The sequence below is a fragment of the Dipteris shenzhenensis genome, chromosome 1 (genome assembly GCF_047967505.1).
Source record: "Dipteris shenzhenensis isolate YYH24624 ecotype China chromosome 1, Dip_SZ_1.0, whole genome shotgun sequence".
NCBI lineage: Eukaryota > Viridiplantae > Streptophyta > Polypodiopsida > Gleicheniales > Dipteridaceae > Dipteris > Dipteris shenzhenensis.
In genome coordinates, this window is record NC_141596.1 from 44,746,616 (window position 1) to 44,768,821 (window position 22,206).

General features: G+C 45.0%; 1 protein-coding gene across 1 annotated transcript; it reads right to left on the reverse strand.

Annotated features, from left to right (window-relative positions):
- Positions 1–1,518: 1,518 nt before the first annotated feature.
- LOC147905908 (ATP synthase epsilon chain) lies at positions 1,519–20,994 on the reverse strand. Its single transcript, XM_087382277.1, has 2 exons — positions 20,675–20,994; positions 1,519–1,754 (listed from the first exon to the last, which is right to left on the reverse strand). Exons 1-2 carry the CDS (start codon positions 20,871–20,873, stop codon positions 1,714–1,716), a joined length of 240 nt encoding a protein of 79 aa, XP_087238403.1. The 5' UTR covers positions 20,874–20,994; the 3' UTR covers positions 1,519–1,713.
- Between the last annotated feature and the right edge of the window lie 1,212 nt (positions 20,995–22,206).

Here is a 22,206-nt window from a genome sequence, read left to right on the forward strand (position 1 = left end):
GGAGTGGCACATTGACCCTCCCAGTATTTCAAAGCAAGACACCTCTAGATGGCACCTTTGGCTGTGGGAGGGTAGACCCCTGAGGGAGGTCTATGGGATCCGAAAGAGTGGTTTTGGCCCTCCAAGGGTGGCCTAATTCAGTAGGGGGATGAAGTGCCCTTCTTTTCCTACAGCACATGGATTGGCAAGAGGCTTCAGATGGACTCGTCGAGGTGGACCCCTTCGAGGGAGAGACATTAGGTGACCCAGAGAGTACACTCGGATGTGCGCTCTAGATTTTGGACACAATTGTGGTCCAACTTGTGGCCGAGGAAGCTCTCTTACTTATTCTAACTGGCCGCCCATGGAGGCTTGCCCATCGGACCGTGGTTGGAGCAGATGCAAGTGGACGGACAATGCCGTTGTTGGTCTAACGGTGTCCTGGAGACTATCCCGCATTACCTGTGGAGCTATCGTAGCGCACCAAGGATCTGGATGGGAGTCCTCAGGATCATGACACGTATGCAAAGTCTTCATAGAGACCACCTGGGGGATGGTGGCTTGGTTGACACAGGGAGGATACACGTTTGAAATTGATGAGATCTCCCCCACCTACCGGATACAAGGTTAGAGCATCCAAAGGATCGCACTCCACGAGACAATCTCCCCTGACAATCTATCTCCTCCTCCTAAGGAGGACAGTGTTTGGGAGGTAGTAGCCAACATCACAGCTTGGAACATTTGGGTGGCTCGTTGCCATCTTGTGATGGGTGAGCACCCGGTTCCACGCGCAGCTACCCTAGTTGCCATATGACAGGATATCATCTACGCTCTATGGTCCACTTGGGAGCGCAAGACTCCAAGCTCTAGGACGACTATCGAGAGGCGTGATCGTTTCTGCAAGGCTTGACCTGTTGGTGTTTTCTACATCTTCACTCCGCGAGGGATTCGTTGGCTGTATAGTCCCCCTACTTGGCTATTAGCCCTGGTTCCAAAGATCCCCTAAGCAGTGAGCTGGGGTTTCTCAAAACGCTAGCTTTTCATTTAGCTTTTTCCAGGGTTTTTCCATACTCAGCACCTTCGGGGCTTGTATGAAATCTTTCAAGCATTAATAGAAGGTTCATTTCTTTGGAAAAAAAAACAAAGCAAAACATTAGATACCATTGTCTAGATGTGATCACCTATCTTTGTATTGATAGAGGCACACCAAATAGCTCATTTTATTTCAAGAATTATTACATGCGAGTGTGATTGGATCACACTTCCATGTAATAATCTTGCATTTGACAAACAACTTAACATGATCTAAACTAACAAATCCATCAAATTGCAAGAAAGTAACATGTTCAAGCTAAGATAATGTACTTTGCTCCATGTCGTCCCTTTAGAAGTGCTGTTTCGACAAGTACAACCTGTCATTGGAGGTGTGGCAAAAAATTGCACCGCAAAAAAAAAGGGAGATTCGATATCAAAAATTTGAATGGATTCGAAATGGTCAAGCTTTACCAAAAAGTCGAAAGCCAACATGACAACATGCCAAATATGAAAAATAGATCACATCAAGAACCCTAAAGGAGAAGGCCCAAAATGACATTAATGCAGCACATCACAACCTTGAACAAACACCTCCCCAAAACCACCTTGCCCATTATACTAAATGATTGCGTGAGATTAATGTCTTTGGCAAATGACATACTTAATCCATCATTTTATTCATGTTCTCTGAAAAAGCAATCACTTTCCCGCAGCAGCAGTGGCTGTGACTTCACGAACATCTGCAAAACCATATCAGTGCATTAGTATTAAGGACTTAATCATACACTTTTTCTTTTTTTTTGGGGGGGGGGGTGGGGGGGGGTTTTGTATGCTCAACTGAAGTAAAAGCAGGAAAGGTGGCTTTCAACGGGTACCATCAACTCCACCCAATGATGGTAACACTTATTAAGACATTGCATTGACATAACACCACCCAATCTGGGTGCCAATCATTGCACAAGGTTGTGACCATCAAGCATCACCGGGAAAGCTATATTTTACTGGCCATTGAGGGAAATAATAATTTGTATGATTTCCTTACATGTTTGCTGTAGTTTGAAAGATCTATTGAAGGATACAGTTGACATTGTGAGCAATCCAAATCTCGTGATGAAAGCTTTCAATATACTACACTAATGACTAGTTTTGTGTAGGCTAGTCATACGGACAGGATAATATGGTCAGCATGCTGTCCAAGCGTTGATAATGAAATCATCATTATTCCTTGGCATTTTTAACACATACAAACAATTCCAAATCTATATGCATTCATATGCGATGCCTCTACTTACTCAAATCACCAAAACGTATACCTCACGAGTTGAGCATGTGTTCACTCCATATGAATCAATGTGAATCTAAAAAAAAGCTTGTCAATAGATTTACAAATGATTTTCTCTACCATTTAGGAGGTTTGTTCTCCCATCCAAAGGGTCCTCACTTTCTTTCTCTGTCTTGAATGTTCTGTCTATTGCATGGAAGATGGCTACACTGATGACATCCGTTCTATCCCATGATCTAATAAGTTTCCATTTACGTTAGGGCTTACACGGAGTTGCATTGGAAGATTCCTGCTAGTATCGCACTACATCTATGAAGGTGCTCAGAAATTACAGCCATCTTCATACTCCCATTCCCCTTTTATTTTGAACAGTATCCCATAACATTGCATTTAAGGCATAAAACAAAACCAAAGAGCCCAAATGAAATTCAAATAAAAATTATCTGCAGTTGTGCTTCAGAACTTGTTCTGTTAACAGGAGCTAGGATGACTTGTAGACCAGATGCAGCAGCAAACTGAAAACAAAACCTCACATGTACGCATTCATCATTGCACAATAATAGAACTGCAGGGGCACCTTCCAGGACATTGCCTCTACCCTCATCTAAGCGGTTGAAGGCCCTACATGAAGAATGACAGAGCACCTCAGCCATGTCTATTGCGGTTCTACTGTATATACCTAGATGAATCCAGGAACATTCTGTCACCACAATGTAAATATCCTAAGTCAAAGTATAGTTGACCATTTATATGATCATAATTAAAGAGTTTTCATATGTGTTGATTATGGTCAAAGAGTTCTTTTAACAGTCAAAGAATTGACTACGGTCAAAGATACTTGACTCTGGTCAAGTAAGCCTGACTTCGGTCGGGGAGACTTGATTTATTAAGAAGAGGGTTAACTGCGGTTAACCAGAGAACCATAGAGCTAACTACGGTCAGAGTGTTGACTTCGGTCAATGAGACTTGGCATGCGCCAAGAGGGTTAACTACTAACCAAGTTGTGCCAACTTCGGTTGGAGAGATGTGCCAGCTTCAGTTGGAGAGACTTGGCCATAATTAAGGCGCCACGACCTTTGGTCAAAGCTCCTTAATTACGACCAAGAGGGTTGACTTCGGTCGACCAAGAATTGTGTTCTATCATCTATGTTTTGTTCACATGCTTGTTCAGTGGGGACGCCCACATGTGACTAGGATTAGTCCATAGTTTATTATATGCATGCAAAGCGCTAACAATTAATGGGTGCCATGGTAGTGCGCTTTAATAAATTATTGCAGGTACTATGAGGGGCTAAAGACCCAAGTAATTTGGAGCGTAGTGAGTATTTCGGAGGCCACCAGCCTGACCACATGTAATAGGATTTAGTCTAAATTTTTGACAAGTGGCATGTTGCCATTTTGGAATGAGCTTGAAGCTCTTGTAAAATGAATTCACGTTTGAATTTGTATTGGACAGCTCTACGCTGAGCTTGTATTCCTTCTTCTCTCAAGTAATAAAATCCTTCCGGGGGGTCCAGCCCGACGATTTGTCTTGGGCCCTAGTACTGTGTAGAGTGAGAGAGTGAAAGAGAGCTTGAAAGAGAGAGAGAGAGTAAAGGCAGGTAGAAAAGAAAAACAGCCGGGAGTTTGCATTGGTATCAGAGCGTAAGGATATCATTTCCTTCCTTGGAAATGACAATATAAGTCAGCAATTCAATCGCCAGCAAATAAATAACCAGTTCTACCAACCACTAGGAGTTTTGGGATATGCACGAGAGCGCTAAAGCTTTCAGTAGCTCGATAGAGAAGGCAAAAATTCCCATCCGCAGTAGGGACTCGTTGCCTTGGATGATCACGACGCTTCTAAATGTAGAAAGGGAAATTTTTAGTCGAGACGAGATAAGTAGCAGGTGCTTCTTTGTCAAGCTATTGTCCTCTCTGCTACAAGGGACCCTTGGCTGTAGATGATTGACGAAGGACCCTACGTATGGCGAAGGGAAACCGGCCAGACAGGGGTGCACAGGTAACGTCTCCACGCAAGCACATAATCGATGGAAGGATGATGGTGATCATCCATAGCAAGACACCTCCACGCAGAGCAATACAATCTTTATGCAAAAACATTTCCTTCAAGATGGCACACGACGTGAAGCTTCTGTCCAAAAGCAAGCGATGCTCGGTGCGTTTTTGTGATGTAGATTCGTCATATGCTGGTTAGGCACACGCAGAAGGTCCCACGACACGCGACGCTGATGGTCTCTGGTAGGCGCGACGCTGGACGCCGTAAGAAAATCCGTCACCTGTCTTCAGCCCAAGGATTAACCTTAGGGTGACGTGGCTTTTGTGACGTGGCAGACACGTATACAGAGCAGACGTGGCAGCTGATTTGGCAGATGTGCATGCTTGTGTGACACGTGGTAGATGACCTGGCAAGGATGATGTGGCGTAAGCATGTGCAGAAATGACATGGCAGGCAGATGACGTGGCAAAATTGACATGTGGCAGTGCAGAAGCAGTACACATGGCATCCAGCTCAGAGCTGACGTGGTGCACTGACACGTGGCAGCCAGCCTGGAAGACCTATGGTTGGTATGACACTGGTCAAGTTAACTGCAGTTAGCTGACCCTGGTTAGAGATCTGGTCAGAGGACAGCCTAACTAGACTAGACTGGCCCAGTTAACCAGTTTGGTTCAGTTAGTGGCCAAGTTACAGACTAACTAGTCTGTCAATCTAAACAGACCAAAAACCAGCTAGTCTGGTTAGTGTAACCAGCCGGTTACCCATCCAGTTACTGTCACACACACACAAAAAAAAGAAAAAAAGAAAAAAAAAGAAGATAGTTGTAGAGACAGTTCTGGCCATCAATTTTCACCTATCTGTGAGACTTTTACTGTCAGAAAAGCAGCGGAAACATAGTAAAATAAGAGATTTGCCACAAGTAAAGAAATGCATGCCTTTGTGCTCAGAAAAAGGGAATCAGATGCATTCTCAGTGCTTTTTGCAGTATCCAGAAAAGGGGCAATACAGTTGTTGATGCTTTGGCAGCATTGTGGGTTTATGCTTTGAGTTAACAGTCAAAGCTTCGTATGGTTGGTTTGCACTTGACTGGTACAGCCAGTGCATGGTGGATAGCTAAAACAGCCAACTATGTTAGTCCCCAGGAAATGGAAGGACTTCAAGAAAGCTTTCTATAAATAGTTTATTCCCAAATAGTTTCGGGGTCATGTCCTTGGTTGGGAGAGCATTCATATGGAAGCACAAGATACAGTGGAGTCTTACAATCAGAAATTTTGGGATGCATACTTGCAAGTTTCGCCTTTCAAGACTCAACTCAGGAAGTACAGGGCCAGACTCACTCCAAAGATACAGGCCCAAGTGAATACCAAAGATATTAAAGAAATATCAGATCTCATGCATTCAACCAATGTGGCTAGTCTATATGTACATGCAGGATCCTACTAGTGTGACTTCACTACAGGCAAGGTTACCGGGGGATTAAAAGCCAGCGACCCCCAAATTTGAAACAAGAGAGTTTCCCAAGGCTTAGAAGAGGGGATTTCAGCCTCAGAAGCCAAGGGGAAACCAGGTACAAAAGCCCTATAAGAGAAGACCACAATTTACCCCTGAACAGATTGAAACTTTCAGGAAAGAGGGTAAATGCTTGAGATGCGGCAAAGAGGGGCATGTGGCTGCCCAGTGCCCAGAAAAGCCTTCTACTTCGAAGGGAAACGAGGCAGAGAAGCCACGGGGACCGTACAAGCCAATGGCAGGAGGCATTCTTGACATACTGGGTCATGTTTCCCCAGAGAAACAAGAATTGCTGCTATCATGGGGCAAAGTCAGAGACCAGCAAGAGCTGATTTTATTTGATCCAGGGGCTACTGATAACTTTATATCATAGGATCTAGCCTTGAGGCTGGGATTAAAGACGGAGGAGTTGGGCAAGGCTCTGGATGCCGATCTGATGTTCTGTGGGAACCCTGTGCCAATCACTCCCTTGATAGGGAAGCTCCGTCTTCATGTACAGAGTTATGTGGATGAGGAAGACTTCTTCATTTCTCCACTAAAACATCATGATGTAGTCTTGGGTATGCCTTGGTTTCATCACAAGGCAGTGAAGTTGACCCTTCCTGAAAGAGTGCTGGAGTTTGCACATAGGGGCAAAGTACATCGTGTGGTTGGTAGGAATAGAGGGGAAACTATTCCCATTGTATCAAATAGTTCTGTCCGAAAAGAAATAAAGTTTGTTGTTTCAACTTACATGATTTTTGTAAAAGAGAGAGATGTGGAAATGCATGCTGAAATAAGTGAGGCAGATCAAAATAAATTTCAATTTCTTGAAAATTTCAAAGATTGTTTTTCTGACGCTTTGCCAGGGGAGTTACCCCCTGAGAGACTTGAGGATCATGGCATAGAACTCATTCTTGGCAGCGAGCCACCCAATAAGCCCCCGTACAGAGTTAGTGCAACTCAGCGAGAGGAGATTATGACTCAGGTGCACGACTTGTTGTCCAAGGGCCTGATTCAGCCCAATTCTTCTCCTTTTTGTTCCGCTATACTGCTAGTACAGAAGAAAGATGGCTCATTCTGTATGTGCGTCGATTACTGCGCACTGAACAAAATGACCATCAAGAATAGATTCTCTATTCTGCGCATTGATGATGTGCTGATCAGTTGAATGGCGCTTCAATTTTCAGCAGGATAGACTTAAAAAGTGGCTATCACCAAGTGAGGATACAACCTCAAGATGTGCACGACAGCGTTCCGCACTACTTTTGGGTTGTATGAATATCTGGTGATGCCTTTTGGATTGACAAATGCCCCAGCTATCTTCAATAGGATGATGGATCGTATCTTCCCACCCTATAGACAGTTCACAGGTACCTTCTTCCATGACATAATTGTCTTTTCTAAGTCCAAAGAAGAGCACAAGGAACACCTTGCTACAATGTTTCAAGAGCTGAAAAATCATCAGCTCTATGCAAACAGCAAGAAAAGTGAATTCTTTCTGGAAGAGATCCATTACTTGGGGCATATAATATCCAAAGATGGGATATGGATGGATCTGGCAAAGATCCGTGCCATTCAGGAATGGCCAGAGCTGAAAACTGTGCATGAAGTTCGAAGTTTCCTAGGCCTGTGTTCTTATTATTGAAGATTTATCAGGCATTTTGCAGATATAGCCGCTCCACTCCACGATCTTACTAAGAAAAGTGCAACTTTCAGATGGGGAATTCCTCAAAAGACAGCATTCATCACACTCAAAGAGAGGCTGACCACAGAGCCAATCTTAATAGTTCTAGATTTGTATCAGCCATTTGATATGGATTGTGATGCTTGTGGGGAATGTGTTGGGGCTGCATTGCATCAGAATGGTCATGTAGTGGCTTATGAGAGCAGGAGGCTCCGGGATGTAGAGATATATCTGGGAATCTATGAGAAAGAGTTGCTGGCTGTAATTCATGCCATTCATACATGGAAGCATTATCTTTTGGGTGCAGATTTTACTGTTAAGACAGATCACCAAAGTCTGAGATACTTTTTGACTCAGACAAATCTTTCCGAGAAGCATATGAAATGGGCAAATATGCTGTCAATGTATCATTTTCAGATTGTCCATACTCCAGGAGTTTGGAACAGAGTGGTAGATGCTTTGTCCCAAAGACCCCAGGTCAACAATGTGACTATTGATTATCATCGGAAGATATGAGAGACCAATATGTTAATGATGCAGATTTTGGTGAGATTTTACAGCAAATGCAAGAGGGCCAGCTCACCAGTCAATATTCCCTGAAAGATGGGTATCTAATGAAAGATGACTGCCTATGCATCACCCAAGAGATAAGGAAAAGGATTTTGAAAGAGTGCCATGCACCTCCCTATGCTGAGCATAGAGGAATTACAGCAACAACTCAAGCCTTAGAGAGGTATTTCTTTTGGCCAGGGATGCAGAAAGATATACATCAGTTTGTTACTGAATGCCTTACGTGTCAAAAAGTGAAGTATGATAGACGGAAGGCACCTGGCCTACTTATGCCTCTTCTCGTGCCTCGGGCACAGTGGGAAAGTATTGCAATGGACTTCATTTTTGATTGCCAAGATCAAAGTCAGGGAATGATGGGATTTGGATTATCATTGATAGATTCAGCAAGCAAGCTCATTTCATTCCGGTTCACAAAACCATAAAGGCAGATCATATGGCTAAGCTTTTCATGGCACAACTCTTCAAGCACCATGGTATGCCTAAGTCCATTATCAGTGATTGAGATCCCAGAATGACCACTCTATTCTGGAGAGCCTTATTTGATAATATGGGGATGAATATGAATTTTTCTTCTTCTTTCCATCCCCCGACAGATGGTCAAAGTGAAGTAGCAAACTCTACAGCATTGGATATGCTGAAATGCTACATGGGTGAACAAGGTTCAGACTAGGAAAAGTACCTACCATTGGTGGAGTTCGCTTACAATAATATAGTACACAGCTCTACAAGGAAAGCCCCCTTTGAGGTCATCTATGGGAAGGTGATTCTGCCACCTATCCTAAGGACCAAAGATGAAATATTTGCAGCTGATCAGTTTGTGAGAGACCTCCAGACAGCTTTCAACCAAGTCCAAACAGCAATTGAAAGGTCTCAAGAGAAGCATAAAGAGCTGCAGATAAGCATAGGAGACAATTAAATCTCCAAGAAGCGGATTGGGTACTTTTGAAGTTCGAGAAAGCTAGGCTCCGCAAGTTTAAAAGCAAACAGAAAGTGTATGCAAAGTTATCTTCCAAGTACTATGGCCGTTTCAGGGTTACAAATAACGGTCAAAGAATTGACTACGGTCAAAGATACTTGACTCTGGTCAAGTAAGCTTGACTTTGGTGGGGGAGACTTGGTTTATTACCAAGAGGGTTAACTACGGTTAACCAGAGAACCACAAAGCTGACTACAGTCAGAGTGTTCACTTTGGTCAACGAGACTTGACATGCCAAGAGGATTAACTACAGTTAACCAAGTTGTGCCAACTTTGGTTGGAGAGATGTGCCAGCTTCGATTGGAGAGACTTGGCCATAATTAAGGCGGCACGACCATTGGTCAAAGCTCCTTAATTACGACCAAGAGGGTTGACTTCGGTTGACCAAGAATTGTGTTCTATGTTTTGTTCACATGTTTGTTCGGTGGGGACGCCTACCTGTGACTAGGATTAGTCCACAGTTTATTATATGCATGCAAAGCGCTAACAATTAATGGGTGCCATGGTCGTGCGCTTTAATTAATTGTTGTAGGTACTATAGGGGCTAAAGACCCAAGTAATCTGGAGCGTAGCGAGTACTTCGGAGGCCACCTGCGTGACCAAGTGCTACAAAGACCCCAGAAATTGCCCTTAGAGGCATGTAATAGGATTTAGTCTAGATTTTTGACAAGTGGCATGTTGCCATTTTGAAATGAGCTTGAAGCTCTTGTAAAATGAATTCACGTTTGAATTTGTATCGGACAGCTCTACGTTGAACTATGTATTCCTTCTTCTCTCAAGTAATAAAATCCTTCAGGGGGGGGGTCCAACCCGACGATTTGTCCTGGGCCCTAGTAGTGTGTAGAGTGAGAGAGTGAAAGAGACAGAGAGAGAGAGTAAAGAAAGGTAGAAAAGAAAACAGCCGGGAGTTTGCACATTCCCAAACTCATCCTCTAAAAACACAACATAGTGCAGTTTCAATCTCACAATAGTCACTCATAAGATTGAAAACCATAAACTCCATCACGCATAGCAAGGACTAGCTACTATGACATCCCCACTGATGTCATCAGCGCCCAACAGTGGGTGTAGACCATAGTATAAAAATATGCTCTCACACATACAAATCCACACACCCACACATACTTGAGCATCCATTTATACAAAGTCTTCGTACTGAGTTTCTGTCAGCACTCCAAAGGTGAAGGGAAGACTCAGCCATGACGAAGGCTAGCACTAAAGGAGAAGGCTAATCAAAAAGTAGTCCAAAATCTCTTCATTCAAGCTACAACTGCTAGTGATTTCATTTTAGTCTCTCCCAAACAAGCAATCAGTCTCTTTCAACTCCCAACTATGGAGCCCACACTACGCCCTTCTTTCAATTTGGAAAGCGTCTTGGAAACCACAGGTGGCTGCCACCGCACTCATCCTCTAGCCACATGGTTACCTTGACTAACTTTGGGTGTAGGTAACCCTTAAGTAGCTAAGATATCCCCTCACTAACTTCTAATGCTCACCCCAAGGCCCTAACTTAACATTCATATGCTAAGCTTATAGCCATAGGTCTAATCCATGATTTACTACACCTTGGCCTAGTCCTAGGGCAATAGTCCTAGGGCAAACCAACAACCTTTTCAAACCCTTTCCCATGTAGCATTCCATTCTTCCACTCGACAAAGGGCAGCTCCTTTTATGGACCTCTTGAAGGGTTGTACATCTAGGGGAGGTGAAAGTCCAAGAAGCCTTTTTATGGTGAAAAGAAGCGCGGTTCATTTTTGAAGACAAGAAATTTGCATTGACTCATGCCCCTATGATGGTATGGCCTTATTTTTCAGTCATTCATTGTGCAGGTAGATGCTAGGGGCAAAGACTTGGGGGCTATTCTAAGGCAGTAGCATGGTCTAATAGCTTTTGAGAGCAGAAAATTTGATGCCAAAGAGCTCACCTACCATATTTATGATCAAGAATCGTTGGCCATCCTACATGCCTTCAAAAATTGGCATCACTACTATGGGAGAAAAGTACATGCAGATGAAATAGAGTATTTGGAACACATTGTGTCTCCTGAGGGAATTCGGGTTGACCCTAAAAAGGTCAAGGCCATAATTGAATGGCCAATACCCAAAAATATACATGAGCTGAGATCCTTCTTAGGGATGTGTAGTTATTATCGCAGATTCATTAAGAATTTTTCACGTCTTGCTTCTCCACTAACAAATTGTTGAAGAAGCATTCCTTGTATGAGTGGGGAGAGGTTCACCAAGTAGCTTTTGAGGAGCTTAAGAGAACATTGGTCACTGCACCACTATTAACACTTCCGGACATGGACAAAGAGTTCTTTGTTGTATGTACGGATGCAAGTGGTACCTCGATTGGGGCAGAAAACTTCAAGGGGCTGAATTGAAATATATCACGTATGAGAAGGAGTTACTGGCAGTCATTCATGCTTTAAAGTTATGGAAGCATTATTTATATGGTTCTGCTTTCAAGATTAAGACTGACCATCAAAGTATCAAGCACTTGTTTTCTCAACCCATTGTTTCTTCAAGGCAAATCAAATGGGCTGAATATATTCAATCCTTTGGGCAACCAAATATTGAATATCAGCCGGGAAAGGAGAATTTAGTAGCTGATGCTTTGAGTAGACGGCCCCAAGTTAATCACATTTCTGTGATTAAGGAGAAATCATTAGGGGCAATGGTTGAAGCTTATCCTTTAGATGAGGACTTTGCTGACAATTATGGGAAGATTCAACGTAATGAGGTCGGAGGTTTAGAGGCTTATTCCATCATGGATGAATACTTATTTTTGGGACGTGCCATATGTGTACCTAAAACATTTCGGTATCTAGTCATGAGTGAGTTACATGCGAGTCCATATTCTAGACATAGAGGCATTAGAGGGACCATTGACAATATTGAGAGATACCCCAAGGTTGGTCAGTTTGAGCAGATTTTCACTGTTATAGATAGGCCGAGTAAACAAGCTCATTTTATTCCCTGTAAAAAGGAGTTGTCTGCTCCTGAAACAGCAAAGTTATTCATTAGGGCGGAACCAAACTGAATTTTACTACAGCCTTCCATCCTCAAGGAGATGGACAAAGTGAGAATGCCAATCAAACCATAATGACTTTACTTCGAGCTTATGTCCATGACCAACCTAGAAGGTGGCCAGAGTTCTTGTTACAGTTTGCTTATAATAACATTGTACAGACTTCCACCAAGAAAGCCCCATTTGAAATCATCTATGGGCAATGTTTACCCACTCCAATAACACACTTGGGGGAGCGAATTTTTACTGCTGACCAGTTTGCTGAGGATATGTCACAGGTGATTGAGTAGGTAAAAGAACATATTAAGAAGGCCCAGGTTCAACAATCCAAGGCAGCCAATAAAAAAAGAAAAGAAGTTTATTACAAGGAGGATGATTGGGTTTTAATGAAGATTGATAAAAGAAGAATCAAGTCAGTGAGAGGAAGTACAAAACATGTCAAGTTAGCACCAAAGTTTTATGGTCCATTTTAGATTTCAGCAGCTTTATATCCAAAAGAAGGATCCAGAGCATATGAGCTGAAATTACCAGCCCACTGGCATATGAAGAATATCTTTCATGTGAGCAATTTGAAGAGATACCATGGCGATACTTCTGCGTTTTTGGATACTAAGCATCAAGAAGAACCTGAACTTGAAGATGGGACTGAAGTTCTTACTCCGGAACAGATCGTGTACCATAAAGAGAAGAGTACTCGTGGAAAGAAGAGATATATGTATTTACTGAAGTTTAAAAACCAGCCAGCTAGTGATGCACAATGGATGGAAGAAGAGTTCTTTACAGATTTTCCACAGATACTCGCAGATTATAAAGAGGCGATGCAATTGCAGAAGTAACAAGAGAAAGTGCACGTAAGAGGAAGAGATAAGCAATAATCCAGAAGAAGACTTCTGCTCATTCAAGCACGAGGGAGTGTCATGACAAGAGAAATGATTATTTAGTTAATTAATAGTCATTAGAACCTTATTATTGTTTAGCGCCAATTTGATGGTGCGGTTATATGTTTGTATTTATGATCGATCAAGCGGTGTAAATAGTACTGCCAAAACTATGTAACATTGGCCAATGATTAGTAATAAAGATGTGCACACGCATGTCTAGGTCATAGGGGCAATAGGAAAAGGAAAGGGTGCATTAGAGTGCATTGAATGGTAGGTGCATGGGTCATAGGATAAGGGTAGGTGTAAATGGGAAGATGGAACTTGAGTGATCTCAAGGGACATTAATGAAGGGGTATCACCCTTTCATTGTAAATCTCACGTAGCATTCTCTCTTCCACATTGCATTCATCTGCCATCTCTCTCCCACCTTGCATGTAGGTCGAAATAGAAACAAGTACTCTCACGAGGGCGCTCTTCCCCATTGGAGGGCCAATTGGCATTCAAATTCTGCATGCATTGCACACATTTGCATTCTCGAAAAGTCTGGTTTTTCACAACATTGCATGGTATTGCAGCTCCTAAATTGCAGGTCATTTCAGCAAGGCAGTTGGCCAAAGAGCTCAAGAGGGGCAGCGCCATATATGCATTAAATGTGTCAGTAACTAAAGAAGGTCGCACTCCCCGTGTTGATGATTGTGATATGCAGAGTTTGCAGATGTGTTTGCTGATTTGCCACCATAGTTGCCTCCGAGAAGCGATGTAGATCATGCCATAGTCTTGGAACCTGGCAATAAGCCAACCAATAAGGCCCCATACCGACTCTCTAAGGTAGAACGGGAAGAAGTGGCAACTCAAGTGAGGGACTTACTTCAGAAGAGTTTCATCACTCATAGCACTTCTCCTTTTGCATCCCCTGTGCACCTGGTGAAAAAGAAGGATGGTTCTTACCGTATGTGCATTGACTATAGAGACTTGAATAAGGTCACCATCAAAAATAGGTTTCCAATCCCCAAGATAGATGACCTGTTGGATAAACTCAAGGGTGCTCAGTTTTTCACTAAGATTGATTTGAGGTCCGGCTGTCATCAGATTAGAATGAAAGCTGGGGATGAGCACAAGACAGCCTTTCGCACACAGAGAGGACTGTATGAGTTCAAGGTGATGCCTTTTGGATTGACCAATGCACCAGCTACCTTCCAAGCACTCATGAACAAGATTTTGCAGCCTCTCCTTTTCAAATATGTGCTGGTATTTTTTGATGACATCCTCATTTACAGCAAGGATAAGCAGGAGCACATCAAACATGTCAAGCAAGTGCTGGAAATTTTGAGGTTGCATCAGATTTATGCTAAAGCCAGCAAATGCACTTTTATGGCACAAGAGGTTGAGTATCTTGGTTACATTGTGAGCAAGGATGGCATTCGAGTGGATCCTGCAAAGGTGAAATGCATTTAGGATTGGCCGCAGCCACGCAACCCTACTCAGTTGAGGGGATTTCTAGGTCTTGCTTCCTTCTACAAGCGCTTTATTCGCAAGTTTGCCAAGAGGGCAGCCCCTCTGACAAACCTTTTGAAGGAAGAATGCTTTTATGTGGTCTACAGATGCACAGCGCAGCTTTGAAGATGCACAGCGCAGCTTTGAAGACCTGAAATTCACCCTCACTCGTGCTCCTATGTTGGTATGCCCTGATTTTTCACGTACTTTCATTGTGGAGGCAGATGCCAGTGGCAAAGGATTAGGGGTTGAGCTAAGACAAGAACACGGGGTAATTGCTTTTGAAAGCAGGAAATTGGATTCCAAGGAACTAGATTATCATGTGTATGATCAGGAAATGTTCGCTATCCTCCATGCTTTCGAAAAATGGCACCACTACCTGTACGGTAGCAAAATCAAGGTTACGGATCATAGGACACTCAGGTATTTCCTTACGCAGCCCAACTTGTCAATGAAGCAGAAGAGGTGGCTGGCTAAGATTAAGTCTTATAATTTCGACATCAAGTACAAGAAAGGGAAAGAAAACGTGGTTGGGAAAGAAAACGTGGTTGCAGATGCCTTATCCCGTATGTGGGCTTGCAGTTTGTCTGCCATTTCTACCATCTACCAAGAGTGGATTCATGGTATTCAAGAGGAATACATGCAGGATTCTAAGGCAGCTCCCATATTTGTGGAGTTACAGAGGCCATCAAGCCAGGGGCATGCTGAATTTAAGCTGCAAAATGGGCTGTTGTGGTGCACGGACAGAATTTATTTGGTGCCACATTCAAAGTACCGACTGCTGGTCTTACAGGAAATGCACTCATCTCCTATGGCAAGACATGCGGATTTGCCCTGCCAACAAAATAAAGTGGACAACCGGTTACCCGTGGGTCTCTTGCAGCCATTACCTATTCCAGAAGGCAAATGCACTCACATTGCTATGGATTTCATCACAGGGTTGCCTTCCACAAAGTAGGGATGGAATAGCATTTTTGTGGTGGTTGACAGAATGACAAAGCAGGCCCATTTCATACCCACTAAGACCCGTTATTCAGCATCACAGGTTGCTTGGCAGTTCATTGAGCATGTTTTTAAGCATCATGGTTTCCCTCGGGAGATTGTCAACAACAGAGATGCAAAATTTATGGGTCACTTTTGGTAGGAGTTATTTACAGCAGTGGGTACTTCTCTTACACATAGCACTGCTTACCACCTTGAGACGGATGGACAGTCAGAAAGGGTGAACAAATGGCTGGAGGAGTATTTGAGGCATTTCTGTCATGACACATAGAAGTCTTGGGATAAGTGGTTGGCACTTGCTGAATTTTGTTACAACAGTACCAAGCACATCTCTATTGGCATGAGCCCGTTCGAGGCTATGTATGGATGCACAGTGGGTATGCCATCTTTAGTTGCAAACATGGCTGTGAAAAATCAGCAAGCAAGAAATGCCTTGGGGAGAATGGATGCCCTTCTGCAATTGGCTAAAAAGAATATGCAGGATGCCCAAGCCAAGCAGAAGAAGTATGCGGATGAACGCAGGAGGTATCTGTCTCTTGAAGAAGGGGATTATGTGCACTGACGCCTCCATAAGAACCGTTAGGCCTCGCTGAAGGGTAACACCAACACGAAGCTTGCTTACAGGTATTACGGTCCCTACAGGATTATCCGCAAAGTTGGCGAGGTGGCGTATGAGTTGGAACTACCCAAGACCACCAGGATTCATAATGTTTTCCATGTATCCTTACTGAAGCCACATGTCGGATAGCATGTCCAAGTCCTTCCTGAGCTACCACCTATGGATGATGAGGGCCACATACTCTATGTTTTGGAGCGCATCATGGGTTTCAGGGATCACGTACTCCGAAACAAAGTCTACACCAAGTATCTTATCAAGTGGCAGGGACTCCCTGAGGATGAGAACTCATGGCAGCCAGAGAGCACTGTCCAGGACAACCCCTATCTCCTACCGGGATAATTATTATTTGCTGTTTGCTGCACCTATTAACAGCCCGCATATGAAATTTTGAGGGAAAAATTCTATGGGAAGGGATGGCTGTAATGAAGGGGAAAAAGAGGCCAAGTTAGAAGCCCTTTAGGTGGTAAATGTGGAGGGACTATATAAGTCTCCATCCACCCCCTACTATATAGCTTTTGATGTGACATCTAATCTTGTCTACTCTCCCTTCCTCCTTCCTGCCTACGCTCACACTCTCTCCTCTCCCTCTCTCTATCTCTCTATCCCCTCATCCTTCTCTCTCTTCCTCTCTCCTTTCCCTTCTCCTCTCTTCTCCTACCCACGGGTCTCTTGCAGCCATTACCTATTCCAGAAGAAAAATGGACTCACATTGCTATGGATTTCATCACACGGTTGCCTTCCACAGAGCCGGGATGCTATAGCATTTTTGTGGTGGTTGACAGAATGACAGAGCAGGCCCATTTCATACCCACTAGAACACGTTATTCAGCATCACACGTTGCTTGGCACTTCATCGAGCATGTTTTTAAGCATCATGGTTTCCCTTGGGAGATTGTCAGCGACAAAGATGCAAAATTTATGGGTCACTTTTGGCAGTATTTACAGCAGTAGGTACTTCTCTTACACCTAGCACTACTTACCACCCTGAAAAGAGGCCAAGTTAGAGGCCCTTTAGGTGGAAAATGTGGAGGGACTATATAAGTCTCCATCCACCCCCTACTAAGTAGCTTTTGATGTGACATCTAATCTTATCTACTCTCCCTTCCTCCTCCTTGCCTACGCTCACACTCTCTCCTCCCTCACTCTATCTCTCTATCCCCTCATCTTTCTCTCTCTTCCTCTCTCCTTTCCCTTCTCCTCTCTTCTCCTCCCTTCCTTCTACTATTCTCTCCCCATCTCCAAATCCGCCCTTCCCCCCTTCTCTACACCTAGCACTGCATACCATCCTGAGACTGATGGTCAATCTGAAAGGATAAACAAATGGATAGAGGAATACCAAAGGCATTTTTGTCATGATACCAAAGGTCGTGGGATAAGTGGCTTGCACTAACTGAATTTTTGCCACAACATCACTGAGCATCTCTCTATTGGAATGAGCCCATTTGAGGGAATGCATGGGTGCGAGGTGGGGAACGCTTTCATTGGTTGGAGACGTGGTTGTGAAAAATCGGCAAGCACGAGATGACTTGCAGAGGATGAAGGCCCTTCTAAAGAATATGCAAGATGCCCAAGCTTTCAAGTAAGGGGGTTATGTGCATTTACGTCTCCACAAAAATTGTTCTGCTTCACTGAAGGGGTAATACTAACACAAAGCTTGCTCAACGGTATTATGGCCCTTACAAGATCATCCACAAGATTGGGGAAGTAACATATCAATTGGAGCTACCGCGCATCTCCCAAATCCACAATGTGTTTCATGTGCCTTTGCAAAAACCACATTTGGGTCAGCATGTACACATTCTTCTAGAGTTGCCACCTATGGATGAGCGCATTGTAGGTCTCATAGATAGAGTACTTCACAACAAGGCGGCTAGAAAGCATTGTCCAAGAGCACCCCTATCTTTAGGCTGATCAGCATCAATTTGCTGTCTCAACACCCTTGTGTGACAGCCACTCATGTATTCACTTTTGATGTGACCTTATCCCACTCTCCTCTCCTACATTCCTAGTCTCTCTCTCTCTCTCTCTCTCTCTCTCTCTCTCTCTCTCTCTCTCCCTCTCTCCGGCGTACGCTCAGCCCCCTCTCTGTTGGCCTCTCCATCATATGCTCAGTCCCTCTCCATCATACGCTTAGCCTCTCTATCGTACCCTCGGCCCCCTCTCCATTAGCCTCTCCACTCAACCTCGCGTTAGCGTTAGCCTCTCCAATTAGCCTTCGCTCAGCGTCACTAGCATACGCTCAACCTTTCCGTTAGCTTTGCTCAGGCCCTCTCCATTAGTCTCTCCACTCAACCGCTTGGCCACCTCTCGTAGGGAGTAAACCCTAAGACACCCCAGCTTGCGCTGAACCCTTGACCCAGGTTGGGGGTCAGTCTTAGCAAAGGGGCTCCCAACACAAGCCACCAGATGAAGTTCCTAAAACTATTTACTACGACCCCAGCCAGCAAGAGCCCTCCTATGCTTCCATGTATTCTCTACAGCAAGAACTCAGAGATGCAAACCTTCGCATTGCCTCTCTGGAGAAGACGGTTTTGGAAATGAAGAATAAGGGCAAAGAGGAAATAATTCAAGAAGTTCTACAGCAATGTAATGCAGCAGCCCCCGCACCACAGCTTGTGACCAAGGTACCGGAATTGGTTACCACCCAGCTCAAGTCTACCCCCAAGCTTGTCAACCAGGTGCATGCGTTGACCTGTAATAGCGCCATACCTGGCCTACTCAAGGCAGGCAGAGGCGACGTGGCACTCTCCATGTTCACTCGAATGATGAAGAAGAGGCGCCTCCAAAGGAGCTAAAGTGGGCTGCATCCAAACTATGTTGCACAATATTGAATGTTGATCCCTGGCCTCCCTGCTGCTCTGAATGCAGCCAATACTGAGGTACTGGATGGATACAAAGACTCCAGCAATAGGCCTTCAGATAGGGCTAAAGCCCTTCTAGGTTTAGCAGATGCCCAACCCAGTCAGCCTTACTGCCTTAATCTGCCATGTGGGAGGCCCGTTCTGGCCCGCCTACTGTAGTACTGCCTATTAAGCAACTAACAATCCCCAATTTCTGAGGCAATCTATACAGCTTACAGGCCAGCCAAAAGGCCAGCCACCTCAGCCAAATAAGTGGCCAGAAAGCTCACCTGGTCTGGCCGACCAACTGGCAAGCCCACCGACCAGCTGGCCGACCAACTAGGTCTGGCCTATAAAGGCACAAGCCCCTACACTCCTCTTGACAGGACAGGACCTGCAGCTGCTCCTCTTCTCCTCCATGCTTTGCTGCAGCCCCGCCTGCTCCACTTCTACCTCTCCTCTTCAGATCTGCTCCTCTCTGCCTCCTGGCTGCTGCCTTCTCTCTGCCTCTCCTTCCTGCCTCCTGGCTGCTCCATCTTCTCCTCCAGATCTGCCCCAACTTCTGCTCCTCTGCTCCAGATCTGCTCCTCTGCTTCAGCTCTGTCTCTTCTGCTCCTCTGCTCCAGATCTGTCCCCTCCTGCTCCAGATCTGCTCCTTATCTTCATCATCATCGAGCCACACGGAGGACTGCGTTACACTCCCTCTGCTGCTATCTTTTCTACAGTTTCTCTACATGGAATCATCTTTCTGATTCACCTCAGCCACGGTCCTTGAGACACGACAGCTTGAGGTTCTTGTATTCAGTTTTTCATATTACCGACAGGCACTATGTTTTCTGAGTTCCGTTCTTCAGTTGTGTCTGAGTATTGTCTACTTTTTGATCGCTCCACTGTAAACCCTATCGTTTCTCTATACTGCCGACCTGCCTTTGCAGACTGCTCCTGTGTGGACCAACTCCTGCTGCAGACTGCCGACAGGCCATGCGTTCTGCCGACCTACTACCGAGCCTGCAAATGACCCTTTGGCAGCCCTTGTTGGCTGCCTCTTCTGTTAGCTCTGCTGCCCATCTTGTGGGCCTTTCTGCCTTGTGCAGACAATAAGGTTGCCAAGACAATGGGCTTCTGTTGTGGCTGCCACATGGGCAGCGATATAGGCTGTCACATAGGAAACACCTAGAGGCCACAAGTTTCCTCCAAACTAGGAGAGGACTCCATGTGTGGCGAGCCTGAGAAAAAACGCTCAGATGTGCAACTTCCGAATGCCCAAGAACTCTTTGCTGAACTTACATTGGGACCATGAACATGGCAGGAATGAGACTCCAAGGAATATAGAGCATACAATGGCTGCATGTAAGTGGCCACATGAAATTGTAGCGTAACCGTGCTTCATCCATGAGTTTTCTGCGTCTCTTACTTTAAGCTTCGACTTTATGTCCATTCCATATTATTGATCCTTGGAGCATTTTACAAATGCATGGGCCGTCGTCCCTAAAGGCTCAGAGCAAAAATCGATCAATGATGGGAATCACTACCGGCAAACTCCGATTGCCAATTGGCAATAAGTAGTATCCAAGTGCTTCAAAAACACGAAAACAAGGGCCCCGGACGAAGATCAGAGCACGTTCCTCATTGTAGTTCTGGCACGATCACAGCATCAAGGCCGCGTAGAAACTTGTCACAAATGAATCTATACACGAGAAGGATCTAAAATAGTTACCCAAATGCGCGAAAATCAGCAATGTGACCGTGTCACGAGAGAGAAAATAAAAACAGAACCATGCAAGACACTCACCAGATTTGAGGGGTTTCCCATCTTCCCACATGGCGACCTTGTAGTAGACCTGTTCACGAGAGGCGACCTGAGATTTGTGAGGCTCCTTGAGACATTTACGGACCATGGAAGCGCAGGTGTTGACGTAGGTGATGTAAGTCATGCCCGCGGCTCGCCAGAAGGAAGCCGCTCCCTGAGTTGCTCCCACAGCTGCAGACATCCTGTCCAAAACCCTAGAATGTTTCGCTTTGCCTGCACAGTTGAGTTGTAGGGGACTCAATGCAACTTAAACAGTGTTTACAGACTATGCTGGGTTCACAACCTGACTTGCAAGAGGGGCATCTTGAATGAACCCATTGGTTCCCATTGGTTGCCTCTTCAAGCCCCCCCTTGGCGGCCCCGCCCCCTACCGCCCAAGGGCTGGTCACCCTCAACTGCACCCATCGGAAGCTTTGGTCGGCGCATTGACAGCCAATAAGCCATATTGCATCATGAGCCTAGTTCGGTTACACCGTGGCGGACTCGTCCGGCACTTATGCTTGGCTGTCGGTTGGTGTGAACTAGGCCTATGTCCGCCCATGGTGCATTCATCCTCGTCCGGCACTTATCCTTGGCCGCCGGTTGGTGTGAACCAGGCCTATGTCCGCCCATGGTGCATTCAAGCAGCTCACACACTAACTGCCCATCCGTGGTGGATAGGCAGGGCGTAGATGTACATGTCTATGACGTGGCATCATAAATTGGAGGCGCAAAAGGGCGACGACCCCAAGAGCTTGGACAGCCTCCCCGGATTTCATGTTGAATGTGGGATTTAATCCTTGACCGACCAATCGAATGGTTGAGTGCTCCAACCACATGGGCCAAGTCACATTTTACTTCTCCTTTTAGTTATTTTCATGTGTCCAGCCAGTGTGTAAACACATTGTGCCCATCCCTTCTCTGGCATGGACGGGCACTTAGGCTACTGTGGGCATGCCCAAGGATCATGTATGGGCAAGAAAATCTATAAACACCCTAGGGAGGCCTCGGCTTTTGAGAAATTTATGGTTTGCACGTGCCACAACATTAATACGTAGAGGATCCTAACCAATTCATTAGGGCGGGTCTCACAAGCATCCTCATAGCTTGTTCCCCACTGTAAAAGCTAGGCGGCTCATTTATGAATGGATGCGTGGGTTGCTTCCACAAAAGTCCGCCCAACAACAGCAACCCCACTCTAGAAGAAAAAGCAATCGTCTACCTAGGAGCATGGCAAAATACCTGTTGAAGCTCCTACCAAGAAGAAAGGGTGGAGCTGCCACCATGGCTGTGACTGCAGGAGGGAAGAAGAAGATTTCATAAGGTGACAATTGGGGAGCCAGGAGATGGGCGAGATGAAGAGGCAGCCTAGAAATGAGGGATTCCCCTCCGTGACTAGGCATGCCAAAAAAGAAAAACAGGAGTGCCCATCTGCCCATTCATGAAAGGGTTGCATCAGTAGGGGGCTTTTCCATTGGTGGGGCAAGCATCTTGGACTTGGCATCCAAATGATTGTGAAGCCCCCTTTCATTATC

Coding starts and splice junctions, on each gene's coding strand:
- LOC147905908 (XM_087382277.1), bottom strand. CDS start 20,873: ATGTCTGCAGCTGTGGGAGCAACTCAGGGAGCGGCTTCCTTCTGGCGA. Junction 1,755..20,674: donor TGGGAAACCCCTCAAATCTG/GTGAGTGTCTTG, acceptor ATGGTTTTGCAG/ATGTTCGTGAAGTCACAGCC.